The sequence below is a fragment of the Lissotriton vulgaris genome, chromosome 3_1 (assembly GCF_964263255.1).
Source record: "Lissotriton vulgaris chromosome 3_1, aLisVul1.2, whole genome shotgun sequence".
NCBI classification, from domain to species: domain Eukaryota; kingdom Metazoa; phylum Chordata; class Amphibia; order Caudata; family Salamandridae; genus Lissotriton; species Lissotriton vulgaris.
The window spans coordinates 1,389,924,856-1,389,942,654 of NC_141689.1; the positions used below are offsets into that span (position 1 = coordinate 1,389,924,856).

General features: G+C 47.2%; 1 protein-coding gene across 1 annotated transcript in view; it reads right to left on the reverse strand.

Moving 5' to 3' along the window:
• The window catches only part of IGFBPL1 (insulin like growth factor binding protein like 1), a 256,928-nt gene that overhangs the window by 103,660 nt on the left and 135,469 nt on the right, over positions 1 to 17,799 (reverse strand). Inside the window, exons 2-3 of the mRNA XM_086963205.1 lie at positions 9,486 to 9,595; positions 8,941 to 9,057 (exon numbers count right to left, since the gene is read on the reverse strand). Of these exons, the coding sequence (XP_086819331.1) occupies positions 8,941 to 9,057; positions 9,486 to 9,595 (227 nt within the window). The remainder of the gene's footprint in view (positions 1 to 8,940; positions 9,058 to 9,485; positions 9,596 to 17,799) is intronic.

Below are 17,799 nucleotides of genomic sequence, written 5' to 3' on the forward strand. Positions count from 1 at the left end.
TTGGGTGCCTCTGATTTGGCATGGCACAAGCTGGAAGGTAAGGACAACTTCCCCAGATATCTTGCATTTCTGTGGCTGGAGATTCAGACATTGTGGAAAAGCAGATGGTAACTGAGCTTCCTTACGAATTCAATATGGCTGAGATACCCGCCACCCCCTCTCAACACAATCCCCAAGGATGGGAAACCGGAAACAGTTCTGAAGTTTTTGGAAGACGGGAGGGAGTAACCCTCCCGGCCGTATTTATTAAAATATGAAACAAAATTAAAACATTAAATAAACAGTTTCATATTATGTACAATTTCATTACCACATTGCGATGTTTGGCTAACCTTAACAGATTCTCTAATACAAAGGTTCTCCTAGCCGAACTAACATCCTACAAAACATTTACTTGAAATTTTGAAATTGTACATCCTAACGTTTAAGGGCCAACGGCAAGGTCGTAACCGGTGTCAAGATCCCTAACCCAGAAATATCGCCCTCACTTGTGAGGGGCGGCCCAGAGGCGTACCTCAAGTGCAATTACCAATTTCCCTTGACTTGACGGGGGCCCCAATAAAACTCGACGCCACTTAGAGGTCGTACGAGGACTCGTGTGAGGTATCTAGAAGGTAGCGTAGACCCCCCCCAAACCCCACACACCTTACCACATCTGCCGTCGCAGACGTCCTGGCCCCGGGAAATTCCCCAGGAGGGGGCTGTAACCCCTCCTACCCAGGAAGGGGCCTTGACCGCCTTTCCTTTTCTTTCGGCGACCCATGCTTAGAAGGGACCGCCTCCCCGTTGAGGGGCCAATGGCCACCTCCCCCGAGCGCTCCCATCCGTGCTGGGTGACGCCCACTCATAGGGATCTACCAATTAGTGCTCACCGATCATGACCTTACCGCCCGACCAAAATAAATACGACAATGCTAACTAAATGACTAAACTAAAAAGATAATAGCAACTACAACTTTATTCAAAGCATGCTTACCAATGAACACTAAAGCAGAATTTCTTTATTTGCGAAAACGTAACACAAATCGATCATTCTTTATTACATACTCAAAATCATCATGATAATACCACAACCTGTAAACGAAAATCAGAGTTAACCATCAACTTTATTCAACAAAACCACTTGCTGTCCTCAGGGGCTGGTGGGTGGGTCAAAATTGGCTCTTCGTTCCGTCTCGAGCTCACGTGCAGCGAGGAGGTGCAGCTTCAGAGCACAGGAACAAGAGGATGCCTTCGGATCTTGCTTCTCCTTTTATCCGTCTTCAGGGCGGGCGTAAACCCGCCCCTGCCTGCCCCAAGGGCGTGGCCAGCCGCGTCAGTGTCTGGGCCAACCCACCTAGGGCGGGAAAAAGGCGCGCCCCGGCTACGCCGCTTCGGGCATACCAGCCGAGACTCGCCTCCCGCCCAAGATGGCTTCCCGGGGGGATCGTGGTACTCCACCATACGTTCGGGGGGACCGAGTGGTCGCCCCTTTCCATATGGCTGAGATACCCGCCACCCCCTCTCAACACAATCCCCAAGGATGGGAAACCGGAAACAGTTCTGAAGTTTTTGGAAGACGGGAGGGAGTAACCCTCCCGGCCGTATTTATTAAAATATGAAACAAAATTAAAACATTAAATAAACAGTTTCATATTATGTACAATTTCATTACCACATTGCGATGTTTGGCTAACCTTAACAGATTCTCTAATACAAAGGTTCTCCTAGCCGAACTAACATCCTACAAAACATTTACTTGAAATTTTGAAATTGTACATCCTAACGTTTAAGGGCCAACGGCAAGGTCGTAACCGGTGTCAAGATCCCTAACCCAGAAATATCGCCCTCACTTGTGAGGGGCGGCCCAGAGGCGTACCTCAAGTGCAATTACCAATTTCCCTTGACTTGACGGGGGCCCCAATAAAACTCGACGCCACTTAGAGGTCGTACGAGGACTCGTGTGAGGTATCTAGAAGGTAGCGTAGACCCCCCCCCAAACCCCACACACCTTACCACATCTGCCGTCGCAGACGTCCTGGCCTTGGGAAATTCCCCAGGAGGGGGCTGTAACCCCTCCTACCCAGGAAGGGGCCTTGACCGCCTTTCCTTTTCTTTCGGCGACCCATCCTTAGAAGGGACCGCCTCCCCGTTGAGGGGCCAATGGCCACCTCCCCCGAGCGCTCCCATCCGTGCTGGGTGACGCCCACTCATAGGGATCTACCAATTAGTGCTCACCGATCATGACCTTACCGCCACAGGCCGGATAGTTGACCGGCTATCCGGACCCCCCACAACACTCCTACCTAAAGGTCATGGTGTAACGCTTTTAGCCATGCTAAGAAGTCTCCTATGAGTAACTCGTTCCCCACCCGAGACAAATGCACTCCATCCCCCAAATACATACTGTCATCATTAATACACCCATGCGAAATAGAATGCAGTGTCCTGGAACGGAACAACCTACTCACTTTGTTATTAAGCTTTCTCACAGAATGATTTAAAGCAGGAACCGAAATAGCCCCCCGCCATACCTTTCGTGGGATCATATGGGACCACGCAATTGTGCACCCTGGAACTCTCCTCGCTAACCAACTTACAGTGGAAAGCATCGCCTCAAGAAGAAGTCGTCTACCAGTGGTGACCAAATCATTACCCCCAAGATGTACTATGACTACAGACGGCGGTGACCTCGTCCGCCCTAGCAAATCCTCAAAAAATGACTGAAACTGGTCAATACAGAGACCGCCTCTTCCGTAGAAGGACACCCTGTACCCGTATTCCCCAGCTACGTGAATCATATCACCTGCCTTGAATACGTCTGCGGCACGTCTCACGTATGAGTGGCCCACGACCCACACCTCCTCTTTCACAGCCGGTGATGTCTGACCGCTGGCCCGGTGTTGGGTCGACTGCAAAGTTCGCCCCGCCTCGTAGGCTTGCGCAACTGAAAACCAAACAAAACAAGAAGCGTGAGTACATTGTTACAGCTTCACAACATGTGCAACCGCACATACCTTTTATAACAATTGGAGGACCAACGCCCCACCCGTTTAACTTGGTCAACATTCAGACCCCTAGCTGTAGCTTCTGTAGCAGCCCCTATCCGAAAGGAATGGGTCCCAAACTCGCCCGGGTTCAAGCCCGCAGCGGCAATCGACATCGCAAGCACCCGCTGAAACTGAAACTTTGTCAGTGGGGTGGCGTCAGCGTGTCTCAACAAGGTCCCCCCCCATGATGCCACCCTTCGTGCTAGATAATCCTCTAAACACCTGACTGGGCACATGGAGGACCCGGAAATCCTGCGTATGATTACGCAGTCACCCATCCCACTCTGATCGGTCTTGAACCTGACAAAGGAGACCGTCATCGTCTCCCCTCTGATCTGGACGTGCTCCTGGCACAATCCTCCTGTCACATCCTGCTTGTTCCTCGCCACTAATTCGCTTACCCGCATAGCCCCATGGAATGCCAGCGTAAAAGCGGCTCGGAATAATACTGTCTCAAACTGAGATGAACACGTAGCAGGGAGTCTGGATAATAACTGGGCCAACCTATCCAAACCTATCGGGCGCCTCTCGTCTACTTTGCGACCCTCAAGGCGTTGCCACCCCCGTAGCGCTTTCTGTACAACGAAAGACGCTGTCGGGTCCTGGATCCCATGAGCCCTAGCAACAAAGGAAATGGCAGCCCGATGCCTCTGAGCCGTGGCCACCGATTTCCCGACCAGATGTAAGGACATCAGAAAATTTACAACCCACTCTTCCTGGCCCCAAAGCTCCTCTCTATCCGACCCCAAAAAGGCTAAATAGGACCGGAACGCCCCTTCATATGCCTTCCTTGTCCTGGGTGCTAAACTCTCTCCCACGAGGTTACGAAGTTCGGGGCACCGAGAGACCAGAGAGCTTCGGGAAAGGGTGCCGGCTCCGGGTCCGCTGTGGGAAAGAAACCCCAGAAAGCCTGCATACGAAAACGAGACAGTGCATCAGCCGCCTGGTTCATTACCCCTGGGACATGTCTTGCTCTGAATAGCACATTCAATTGCATACACAGTAAAACAATCTCTTTGAGCAATCTCAAAATCCATTTGCATCGTGCTGCCTGACTATTGATACACTCGACCACGGTCATATTGTCAGACCAAAATACCACAGAGTGATCTTTGAAACCTTCAGGCCAAGTTCTCAGGGCCACTAAAATGGGGAAAAGTTCCAGGAAGGCAATGTTACTCGTCAGTCCACTGTCATGCCACCATGTCGGCCACTTTTGTGCAGACCATCTTGTGCCGAAAATGGCACCGAAACCTATGCTCCCTGCCGAGTCTGTCCACAGCCCCAGCTCCTCGGAGGACACGGCCGGTTTGTTCCAGACGACTCGACCATTGAAATTCGCCAGAAATGCCAACCAAATGCGCATGTCCTGGCGGACCTCGGCCGAGAGCCTTGTGCGATGATGGCCCTCCTTCAGGCCGACCATGGCTTGAGCAATCGAACGTGAAAAGGGGCGGGCCATTGGTATAACCCTCAGAGCAAAATTCAACTGGCCAACCAGCTGCTGTAATTGATGCAGCTTAACCTTAGGTCCATTAATACACATTTGCAGGGATGTCCTGAATTTTGACACTTTGTCAACTGGTAAACGAAAACAACCTTCTCTGGAGTCTAACTCGATCCCCAGAAACTCGAGGCAAGTGGAAGGCCCCACAGTCTTACCTGGTGCCAATGGCACGCCAAACTGATTCATCAAGACACAAAATTGCGCCAAAGCCTGCCCACATTCCGGATCCCCGGCTGCCCCCAAGAACAAAAAATCATCAAGGTAATGCATCACATGTTGGAAACCCGTCTTCTTTGTGAAGACCCATTGTAGAAAACTACTGAATTTTTCGAAATAGGCACAGGATATAGAGCACCCCATCGGCATACACCTATCCATGTAATACTGACCCTGAAACATGAAACCTAGGAGACGCTGATCGTCTGGATGTACCGGGAGCAACCGGAACGCTGACTCGATATCAGATTTTGCCATCAGCGCCCCGGGCCCCAGGCGATTCAAAATGGCTACGGCCTCATCGAAGGATGCGTACCGCACCGAACACACTTCCGGGTCTATCGCTTCGTTTACGGAAAGACCACGTGGGGCTGATAAATTATGTATCAGCCGAAACTCACCCGGGTCCTTCTTTGGGACCACACCTAGAGGGGAACAAACAAAGTCAGGCACCGGCGGTACACTAAATGGACCGGCGACTCGACCTCGAGTAACTTCCTTCCTGATCTTATCCTGCACCACGGTCGTATGCTGGAAGACCGATAGCTGATTTTTACATTTCCCTGCACCCTGAAAGTCCCCCACTGGGATGCGAAAACCATAAGCAAACCCGTTCCGCAACACCCCAGCAGAAGTACGATCCGGGTATTCACTGAGCCAAGGAATCATTGCCAAGGTATCAATCGGGGTAGGTAAAGGCGCCCCTCGGACTATGTTAGACCTGTTTGGCGCCTCCTCTACCCCCGTTATCACCCGTTTTGGCTCTGCACGTGGACTCAGGATGGGATGATTGCCCGCACCCACTACATTTGTGTCTAAATTTGCACGCTCCCTGGGGCCTAGTACATTTACCCCTGTTGAAGTTCCAACAAACCCCCTTTTTTCCTGTATTGCCGGCAGGCTTCGAGTAATTGTCGGTACCCGCACCCGATCGAAAGGGCGTCCCCGCATATGGGCGGGAGGATTCGCCAACGTTACTCCCTACTAATGGCAACTTTAACATACCAGTTTCCTTCATTTTGGACCAAGTTACCGAATCATAACAATCCCACGTTAAATTTTTATCATGTTCTATAGCTTTTCTAAACAGGTTATCATAACAAAACCAATGATTACCCTCGTGTGATACCGAGTACCCCATGATTCGTGCCTGATAAATCGGCAATTCGGGTAACAGATCGGGCCTCTTTTCCCCCAGGATTGATGTAAAAACCCCCCACGCTTGGCCCCAATTACCAATGTTTTCATTTACCTTAAAGGCGGCCATTTTTGCACGCCAAACACTCGGATGCATGAGATCCTTCTGGCCTTTAACATGCTCCATCTCATAGTGATCAATCAGCAACGAGAAGATATTTACATACTCCCCTGCCCATATCTTTTCCTTAATAGCCAAAGGAACATGCTGACCCAACTTTTCCCTACGAGAGGGCGCTGACTCGTCTCTCGCAATCGGCAATGGCCGCTTACCTGCACCGGACGTTGCCTCTGCTACTGAACCCGTCCCCTGCGGCTTCTCTACTGCTGCAGCCAGTGTGGACACCTTCGCTGCGTTCCGTGACTGACGCACTTGCTTCATCAGCTCGTGTGCGTCGACAGCCGTGGCGCCCTCACTACCTTTTCCCAACCACGCTGCTAATTGTGCTGCCAGCTCGGGCGGCATATCTTCCCCGGACACGGGGGTGACCACAACGGGAATCGGATTCCCTTCCTCCGGCACGGGAGTGGGAGCCTCGAGCGGGGTACTGGGACCCGGGTTGTCTCCCCCAGCTGCTCCCCTCCTGGGCCTCTTGTTTCTTCCTCCCGGGGCTGTTCCCGCCAAAGGACGTTTCGGCCCCCCTTCCTCGTCCTTATCCATTCGCCTCTTTAAGTCGGTCACCTCTTTCATGAGAACGCGCAGCATCTGGTCAGTAGTCATGCGCTTTCCCGCCTTCTTCGGCATTCTCCAACAGAGTATCTGAAAAACAAACAAGAACGATTACAACGCTCAAAATTGGCTCTTCGTTCCGTCTCGAGCTCACGTGCAGCGAGGAGGTGCAGCTTCAGAGCACAGGAACAAGAGGATGCCTTCGGATCTTGCTTCTCCTTTTATCCGTCTTCAGGGCGGGCGTAAACCCGCCCCTGCCTGCCCCAAGGGCGTGGCCAGCCGCGTCAGTGTCTGGGCCAACCCACCTAGGGCGGGAAAAAGGCGCGCCCCGGCTACGCCGCTTCGGGCATACCAGCCGAGACTCGCCTCCCGCCCAAGATGGCTTCCCGGGGGGATTGTGGTACTCCACCATACGTTCGGGGGGACCGAGTGGTCGCCCCTTTCCATTAACACTTTGCTAGCAAGGGGTTGCTAATTAGACATCATGAAGCACTGCCCTATGGTAGAAGGTAGGGGTTATGATTAGGACGATAGATTCTGTTGTGCAAGGTATAGGAGAACATTTTATGTGAGGCCTAGCCTTTTTCATCCTTGATCACACTTTCAGTTGTACTGATAACAGCCAGGTGAAGAATCCTTACAACTCTTTGTGCCTCTGTTGTAGGTGCTTCAGGCTAGTGGCTAACCTGCTGTAGGGGCATCACTACACACAAAAGTCACGTCTGGAGAGCAGCCTGGGAAAAAACACTTGCCAAACCGGTCCTGCAGTATAAGACAGTGCATGCACTTGCAGCATGAATCAAGTTAAAATTCTGTAGAAATAAAATTGTAAAAATAAATCATATAAAGTGGCCCCTCTGTGTAAAAATAAACGTGTCCTGCATCAGTAGGTTGTAAACTGCAGACAAAAGGGGAAAGTAATAAACATTAACATCCCTCTCAGAATCTATGGATAGTTTTTTGAGATAACGATTTTTTTTAGTATGATGCATGGAAGGTCAAAATGTAGTTGCATGCTGTAGAATTAAAGAAAACCAAAAGCTCAAAAGCCTACTGTAATAATTTATTGGGTGACAAAGGTAAAAGTTATAAGAATATAGCCTTATGATCTCTTCCTAGTCTTAAGAAGCTTGTACAGAAGGTTTTTTTCTAACGAGGACATCTATTTTACATTTCTTAAAGCTGCTGAAAGAAATATTTGGTGAGTCATTAGGTGGATGTGTGTGGTTTCTACTAATTACATGGCCTACTATTTACGTTTAAAGTTTTTGGACTTTAAAGGGGTCAGATGAGTTTCCTGAATAAGGGTAATACCTACTCCTTTGGTGTGTAAGTAATGGGATAATACAATTTACATTCAAGCGGCCTGATTCACAAAGGGAATCTGAGACAAAAGTCTAACGTTACAACTTTTGGTAATCACAGAGGTCATTTACGAGTCGTATCTTTACATCCACAGTTGGGACGGAATATCCGGCTTTGGCCTTACTCTCCGCACCCGGGCTGTACTCTCCAGCTTGGGCAGTACTCTCCAGCTGGATGAAGTGTCATCATTGGGCCGGAATGCAATTTTTACAAAAAGGAACATTAGGAACGTGTGATAAATGATAGAGGAGATCATGAAAATCAGTTTGGGCAGGGAAAAGGTTGTGGCTGGACACTACATCAGATCCCAGAAAAGTTTGCTCTTTTGCATCATGGTACATGCAGTCCACAGTTTGTGCTCCCCTCAGTGTTGACTGTAGTGTTCCATGTTACTGGTTGTGATGTTTGAGGTGGAGGAGCTACACTATAGTCAGAACTAAGGGGAGCGCAAATTGCGGACTGTATGTACCATGATGCAAAGGAGCAAACTTTTCTGGGACATGATACCCTTTTTCTGCCCAAACTCTCCATTAATCACACGTTTCTAATGTTCCTTTTTGTAAAAATGGCATTCCGGCCCACTGATTAAACTTCATTCGGCCCGAGCCGGGAGTACGGCCCGAGCCCGAGAGTACAGCCCGAGCCTGAGAGTAGGGCCAGAGTGCGGAGAGTACAACCGAAGCCGGAGATTCCAGCCCGACTACAGACATAAAGATACGACTCCTAAATGACCTCTGTGAATACCAAAAGTCGTAAAGTCAGACTTTTGTCTCATATTGCCTCAGTGAATCAGTTTCAAGAACTTTATCATTTCAGGGTATAGAGATAGCAACAAAGTTGTGTTCTCCTCAAAGTAACCTCTTTGTGTATCAGTCATTTCCATTAGAGTCCAGCGCTTCAAGACTGAAGTCATTTACCAGTCTTCAAGAATTTAAAGAAAATGATTAAAACCTCACCAGAACCCAGCCCGTGCTTTCATGTCTGGAAGGACCACCTCGAATTTGGACAGCCACGTTTACTCGGTCCCCAGGCAAGTCTTCCAGAAGCTTAGTTCCTTTGGGAGATTCTGTCACCTGAGAAGTGTCAAATTGAAACACAGTTATTAAACTATTGAATAGACATGGTTGCATATGCACTTTTTATGCCTTTATACATCCTGTCATTTTAAAATAACACTTCAGGATAAGCATTTTTAATTGTTTTCTTTTTTATCCAGTGATTTGTAATATTATTTTGCACTTTTTATGACTTTTTTAGGAACATTCTATATATTCTTTCAGAAAAAAACATGATTGAGTGATTGATTGATTGATCGAATTGGCTGAACTAGGCAATGCATACAAAATATTTAAAGACTCTGTTCCACATTCAAGGCTGCGCTTACGTTTTATGCATTAATTTCCTTTAAGTTCTGTCAATAAATACTTCCTAAACAGTCTGAGCCCAAGAGTACTAGCTTCTTATTTGCATGTTATGAATATGCTGTCTGCCATTGACATACCTTTCTCCAGGTGATAATGGGAGTCGGAACTGCCTTCACTTCACAGGAAAGGTACACCTGAGCCCCGGTGATATTGTGGATTCTTTTTGGTGCTAATGTAATTACAGGAGCTGGGAACAAAGTAAAAAAATATCCATGTTATATTAAAGTTATGAGTGAATCTTAATCTTGAAGCCGAAAACAATGAAAGGAACAGTATGCCCATAACATGGTTGCCTTGGCGCCTACACCCGAGGTAACTGCAAATGTCACCTGCATCTATAATTCAAGTCCAAGACAAAGATTTTATTATGATTTGGAACTCGCAGAGATTCACATAAAATATAAACAAGGTTTTTATAAAAGCAATTCACACAGTATACAGTATATGGAAATATAAAATACACGAAAATGTAATTCAGCATACGAACATACTCTACTTTGATAAAAACAGATAAAGTGCAAATCCGCAATTGGATCAATCAAACATTACAAAACAATTCTTAGCTAATACAGGAAACTGTTCAAACATAGAAAATGCAGCAAACAAGAAGTCCAATTTTTCATTACAGTACTTCTATTTAATACAGTACCATTGAGTGTCTCTACAATACTGGGCAGACCATAGTTCCCTCCCATCAAGACCTGAGTCCAAATTGTAGAGTGCAGAACAACAATTAAATTAAACAAGTGTGGGGGATCGCCAGTACAACCAATTTGCTCCAAAGCGTCCCACGGTCAACCATGTCGAACGCTGGGGCAAAATCAATAAACGCTAAATATAAAGCCATACCCTTATGCACAGGATACTTTTCAATCAGTATTTGGAGGGCCATAATATTTTCTAGGTGTGAGAAGCTGACTTGGTATATGATGCACACCTATGGAAGTGGGCACCTTTCACCAAACCAGACAATGCTGATGGTGGTCTTAGACAACCTTAGAAAGTTCTCTAAGTGGTAGCTGTGGAGAGCAGCCTTCAGGCTTAGTCCAGAGAGAGTGTAAAACAGCTTGTTTTACCAGAAAATAATCTTATAAGTATAGATTAAGTAAAAAAGTACGACACAGTATATTTATAAAAATAAGTATTTATTATAAGATACTCAACTAACACATTTATATATCTCCTAGCCTGAGATATACACAACACACCCAATACTTTTCAATAAAAACTGGTAAGTAGCACACAATATACAATGGTCACCAGGGGAGACCAAATCATATACTAAAATAGTTGTATACGAACCTTGACTCGAGTCAAGACTATACCCAGTATAAGTAGAAGAGCCGGGGACCCTTGGAACCACCCGAGATAAGTAATCAGGAGCCCTACGTAGGCCATGTGCAGAGTGGGAACACAACTGTGGGTTCATTGCAAGTCAACGGGTAAGTTGGAGTTGCAATTTTAAAGAGGAAGGACCCTTCCCAGTGGACCCGGAAGAAACCCAGTGGAAAGCAATAGTTTGGAGAGCCACCCCACCCGTGGATACCCTAGGAACCAGTACACCTACACCAGGTAAGCCGGGTGCATAGATGTGAAGTGGCTTCGGAGACCGCAGTCAAACTCAATGGAGGACTTCAGGAAGATGCCACTGCTGGAGAAGGTGAAAGTGTCCTTTGGAACCCAAAGGTGGATTCAAGTGGAGAAGTACCTTCAAGCAGAGGGGACAGAGTGTATGCCACTTGGACGTGACCAGAAGACCTGGAAGACGAAAGCCCACCGAAGTTGGGTGTTGCAGCAGAGATGACAGTGACCTTGGAGCAGCAGCAGTGAGGACCAGGTAACACTGTGGAAGGCCAGGAACCGTTCACAACTGTCCCACGGCGGATGTCGAGAGTTGAGGGGTTGGTGTCCGTCGGGGGCACCAACAAGCCTTGGCAACTGCAAATAACGTGGAAGCGAAGAAGGTGCAGTGTCGAGACCAGTTAGGTCGAGGTGACTCACCACAAGCAGGGTAGTCTGGGCAGGCCCTGAGCAATCAGTGGAGCCCACAGAATCAAAGAAGACCCTCAGAGGCACTGGAGTAGCAAGAGGAACTCAAGCAGCCCATCAAAGATGCAGGCCTATGGTGCAAATGATACTGTGAGGACAAAGCTCTTAGTCTCAGGAGATGCCTGAGGTGGGGGCTACTTGGAGCCCGAAGATCTTGATGGAAGGAAGCCAACAAGCCTTTGCAACAGCAAGTCGACATGGTGAACAGGGGTTTGGTTCCTGTGGCTCCGAGGGATACTGGCCTCAAATTTGGTGAGAGGACAGGGCAGGCCTCGAGGGATGTGAAGAACCACCACCTGTGTTGCTGAGCCTTCCGGAGTCTGTGGGAGCCCAGGATCAGCAGACCAGTCAGCTTAGTTATGGTGCCTCTGGTGCCTGCAGATGCAAGGCAGTGACTCCTTTACTTCAAGAGAGATTCCTTCAGGTGTCTTGGATGCCCACAGGCCTTGGAAGGTTCCTGTATGGAGCACAGGCATGGACGTTGCAGCAAACGTGCACGGTGAAGAGATCAAGAGCTGCAGGAGTCTTCCTAGTTGCAGTCTTGATGCCTAGAGCAAAGTCCAGTAAAGTCCAGAGTGCCCAGATGGTAGAATAAAAAGTGGTGTCTTGAAATTAATCATGTCCCACAATGAATCTAGGGACCCACTAACAGCTAAGCCCTTAAGGTTCCTAAGGAAAGGGTAGGAACGATTATGGGGTTCCCCCAAAAGGAGGGCCTGGACGAGGGGGAGAATACTTCCCTGTCCTTTGTACAGTTTCGTGCCAGAGCGGGAGCCAAGGACTCCCTGAACTGGATTGAACTGGACTATGCATGGAGGACACCAAATGTGCCCTGCACGCGGACTATGCAGTGCTGGCAGGCGCCTTCACCCTGCCCCAATACACTACACTTTGTCTGGGAGGTGGTTGCACCTCCCTGTGACATGATATTTATTGTTCTGCCTTCTCCTGCTCAAGCTTGGCTCAGCAGCAGTAGGGCAGAAAAGTGTCTCTGGCCAGAAGCAGGCCTAGCTTGCTGTCCGGTTCTGGCAGACTGGTACCGGAAGCAACGAGGGCCTCCCAAAGGAGCTTTATGGTGCATGGAATCATACCACCCACACCGCAACATGTTTGAAACCAAACATGACAGAGTTGGTTACAGCCAGGTTAGTGTTAGCCATCATGTAATGACTCATGGCCACTCTATATACCTTAATGCCTGATTCACTTACAACCCAGAAGAATGGACTCCGAAGGTTGTAGGGGTGTCCTGCTCATGCAGTGCACCCTCACTCTTTAAACCGAGCACTCTGCAGTCAGGATTGAAAGGCCTGCTTTAGGGGTGACTTATACGTTTTAAGTGAAGTCACCTTAGATATAGGGAAACCTATATCATTCATAAGTGGTGCTAGTACCAGCTAACACAGAGTGTAATGGTAGGCCTGTAGTCACAGTTTGAGTGGTCTCCCATGGCTGGCATAATACATGCTTCAGCCTGTGGGGGACCCCTGGTGTACCTATGCCCTGGGTACATTAGTCTCATATTCTAGGGACTGATAAGGGTACGCCAGTGTCCAATCTGGGATGTACCGAAGTACTTCCCATACCAATTTAGGGGAGAAAGCACAGAGATGGGGGTCTTGGTTAGCAGGATCCCAGTCAGACTAGTCAGAAACCATCACAGTACCAGGCAAAAAGTGGGGGTAACCATGCAAAAGGATCCTACCTTCCTATAGTAGGGCACCAAAATGCGTATGAAAACCAGACTGCCACACAGGGACAAGGTTATTATTGAATGCCCAGTATTGAAGGTGCAGAAGGATAATCTTGGCGAACAATTTCCCAATGCATCCAATAATGCTTTCTGCCTGAAGCTAGTGGGAGAGGCTTTAGGACCCTTTTTATATAAAGGCACCACAACACTTCCTTTCCAGGAAAACAGTATAGCCCCAAACAAGTAACAATATTGAAACACCAGGCGCAAAAAACAAGCCCATGCAGAAACCTCTTGCTTAGTAAAAGATATTGGGAGTAAATTTAGGCCATTTGCCCCATAATACCTTGCGCCCTTAATAAAACTCTCTATACCTCAAAAAGAGGAGGGCGATATACATTCACTAAGGGAGACTCAACATTCGACTCCAACAAAAACCCGCAACTAGGATTGGTTGCATATAGTTGCAAGATACATTGGGTCCACTCTGCATCAGATATTGAAATGGCCTCCGCCTTCATTCTAGAATCACAGTATTCAATATTAAGGTCCAATATATACTAGAGTCACCAGAAAATGGCACTTCTCGCAGCTTAATCTATTTATGATCCCTCCTTCGTTCAGACATCTTCAGTCTTGTTCTCACCCGCTTCAACTGTTTGATTTCCCTTTGCCTCAATAGCGATGGCTGCTTAAATTGTTTCCTTACTGAGGAATTTAAATCATGATTTACCTTTTTTACCTCCCAGGGAGTAATTACTAAAGGTTTACCATTGGTAATTCTTTTCTTACTCCCACATGATAGAAACAGGCACAGCTGTTTTTCAAACCAGGCAATAGGGTTCTATTGTGAAGGCCCTAAACTCGCTGTTTTGACATGTACAGCAATGAGGTCATTGGTTCTAAGGCAATCCAAAAAGCATTGACCCCACCTATCTAATCTAATATTACCAGGTAAAATTGCCTCTGGGAACTACACCCCTCATCCAACTCTAAATTCCAAAAGTCAAAAAGGAACAATTCAAGATTTTAGTATTAAAATCTACCAACATGATTATCAGTGTACATTCTTCCGAGACACTAATTTTATGTTCAAAAGAGAACATGGACTAAACTAAAGAGTCAGACCACCTCCCAGTGGGAATCTAAACATTTACCAAAATAAAAGATGTATACAATCCTCCGATTACATTGCAAAGAGATAACTTTACACAGATGCAATGATTTGAGGGATAGACAAAAACCATAGGATTCCAATTTATACTGCTACTGAGTAAAATAGCTATACCTGCAATGGTGTGACCTTTTACAGTAGGTTTTGCTGCACAATAACATAAAATAATTTCTCGTATTTAAAATCATAGCATATCCAGGTTTCCTGTAAGCAAATTATCATTGAAAAAAAAGCATTACAATATTTCACTTGGAATTAGAATATCCCAGGTCCGCAAAATTTCGGGAAAGAATAGCCACTGGGCTTCTTCTGAAACCTTGGAAATTGTATGGGGTTATTTTTTTGCATTCAATGCACCTGCACCCCAACTCCAGGGGGCTAGCTCATCTCCCTTTCCAGATCCCTGGACCCTCTGATCCTCATGTCGCACAATATTTATCACTCTCCTCCCTGTGTCTCTACCAATAGAGATTGAGATATCCTTTGGATTTGCAACCCCAGTACTACTTCATGAATCTCTAGTTGACTTCTGTGTGCCTGTTCTGTGGCTATATAGCTTAGGGTGTAATGTCACTTCAAATGGAAAGACATTGGTAGCTTTTTCCTGGAAATGGTCAACATTAGCCAGGGTTAACATTGCAATAATCCTGAAACTAAATGTGACCCTAGAACTCAGAAGTGGGGCTAGGGGATCCAAATACACCTGATCACCTGTGGTGTGGCTCACTGGTTAGAGGCAGCAGACCCGGGAGCAGAGGACGGCCCGGGACCAGGGTTCAATTCCCGGCGCGGCAGGGTCGTGGACCAGGGTCAGCGGACTCGATAATTCTCACCTCGGTGCCTACTCTAACCAGGGATCACACTCGGCAACTCTGGGCATTAGCTTGCCTTATCTCCACAACGGCCCCCCACATACGCCGGAGATGCCTGGTTTCACCTTGGAGATACCCAGTAGGGACCATCTCACAGGGAAAGCCAGGATGGGTTCCCCAGCGGTCCACCCATCCTCTTGGGGAACTCCACTACCCTCTTCATCAGTGCTCACCAATTGAATATTCCCATCCCCAGCATCCTCCTTCTCTATACACACGTTCGAACCACCCCAGTTATTATGGACAGTTACCACCATTCATGTGAGCTTCTTCTCGCCGATGGCCGTCTAGAGTTGGTACTTCTGATATATTAGGAAAAGGGGGAATACTAGTTCCTTCTGGGCACTCAAACTCCCAACCTAAATAAAGAATGGCATTTATTGGCTCTTCTACTTTGATAGGCTGAGAAATGGGAGTGGACTCTTCTAGGGAATTTCTTTAGACTTTTACATCATAATTTGCCTAATGCTTTATTTTTCCCCTTCTGGGTTCTTGCTCTATTACGACCAGGTGGGGAAGGGGGAGAGGGAGTGCGGGAGCCTTCATAGTATAAATTCCTTCTTGGTGAGCCCTTGTTAATTTCGCACTATAACTGTCATCTTGCAGAACTACAACCCTAGGGGTAAGGGGAACCTCTTTTTTAAATATCAGAAAAATGGGAAGAGGATTCTTAATTACAGTTACATTTGCCCCTTAGGCTGCATGACATTGATCTTCAGATAAAAGGTTTGAGAAGGAGGAACAGGGCATGTTGTCAATCTCCTTAATGGGCTCAAGATTACCGTTGGATTGCCCAAGAGGAGTGTCCCAAAGTCCACCACAGTTGCCCACCTGAATTCCAATCTCTACCATCCCATTAATTGCCACTATATTAGCCTGGTAAGCCAGAGATTTTATTTTGAAGCAGCTTTCTTCCTTCCTCAGTCGTACATTATGGCAGGTGAGGTGCTACACCCCCGTTAGGATTGGGGACAACACATCCAGCACATGATTAGAGTTAGCAACTAATCTATCCAACAAGGCCAGAACCGAGGTTAGAACCTTCTCCACAGAAAGTAAAATATTAGACAGAGCCCGTCCCGCTCCTGCTCCCTCCCCTTCCAAATAAAATGACTGCACTAGGACTTGAGCCCTGTGTAGCAGATAAATCCCAATTCAAAGAGTTCATCGAACTAACAAAAGAGACCCTCGAAAATGGTGTACTGCTATACAAAGCCGATAATTAAGGATGGCTAGTCATACTATCCAGAGGCACTCTCAAGACCATGTCCGAGACAGTTACCCTCACTAATGCGATTCTTCTGTATGACAGTGGCAATGTCCAGCAGAGAATAGTTCTTCAATGCACCAGGGTCACCGCTACACAAATCATCACATAGTTCATCATGAATAACTCGAGAGGTCTCCTTAGTAAGCAACATTTCTGTCACAAGAGCAACATCTTTGCCACCAGATAACCATATGGGTCCACGGAACTCTTAGGGCCAGACAGGGAATCCATTTCAATGCCAACAGTATTCGTCTCAGGAAGAGCCTCTATGTCAATTTCTTCCAATGGACGACATGACTTGTTGGACTGAATTAGGGGAAGGGCCAGCACTGGGCTGTGGAGAAATTGATTAGTCTGACATAAAACCGTGCCCTGGGACAAAGCCGTAACTCAAATCATCTTCTTCATTTGTTCCTGAAGACATCGCCAATTCCTTATTTCTTGCCCCTCTCCCCCTCTTTGGGAATAAGGATATGATATCTATTGTTCTGCCTTCCACTGCTTAAGCTTGGCTCAGCAGCAGGAGGGCAGAAGTGTGTCTGTGACCGGCAGCAGGCCTAGCTTGCTGTCCGATTCTGGAAGACTGGTTCCGGAAGCACGAGGGCCTCCCAAAGGAGCTTTACATTGCATGGAATTATACCTCCCACAGTGCAACATGTTTGTTACCAAACATGACAAAGGTTGTTACAGCCAGGTTAGAGTTAGCCATCACGTAATGACGCATGTCCTCTCTATATATCTTAACTAGCAGCCCGTCCCGACGTTGTCCAGGTATGAATTGCTGTCGGCCAGTAGTATATATTTTGTAGGATTTCATTTTGATACCATTTCTTATCTGTGACAGGCCTGTGAAAAGCTCCTATTCACAGTGCACTGCTTATGCACTTAAGAGTGCGCGTTCAGTAGGGTGGGAACTCGAGTTTCTATACTTTATTTTTCCTTGCAATATTATATAGTTCGAACTCGACAACATGGCATGGGCACAATTTACATTACAGAAGAACACATTCGTTTGTGGTAGGCACGGGGAGACAAAGCGATTTGCCTGGAATCACAGGATGTTGAGCTGATGCCGAGATTCAAACGTAGCTCCCCAGCTCTAAAGTTCGCAATTCTAGAACTTGTGGCGGGAGGTGTGTCTAAAAGTGTATGTCGGTGCTGGCCATCAATGAGAGAGACCTGTGCATTTTTCAAATGGGTGGTGAAAAAATATGTTGCTGGAGATGTGGGCCGCCGTGCCACCAATTTACTTACCGGGGGAGGGTAAACACCCATTATTCCGAAACTTTCTTTCCGCATACCATCACTCCGCATACTTTCATTACGAAAGTAC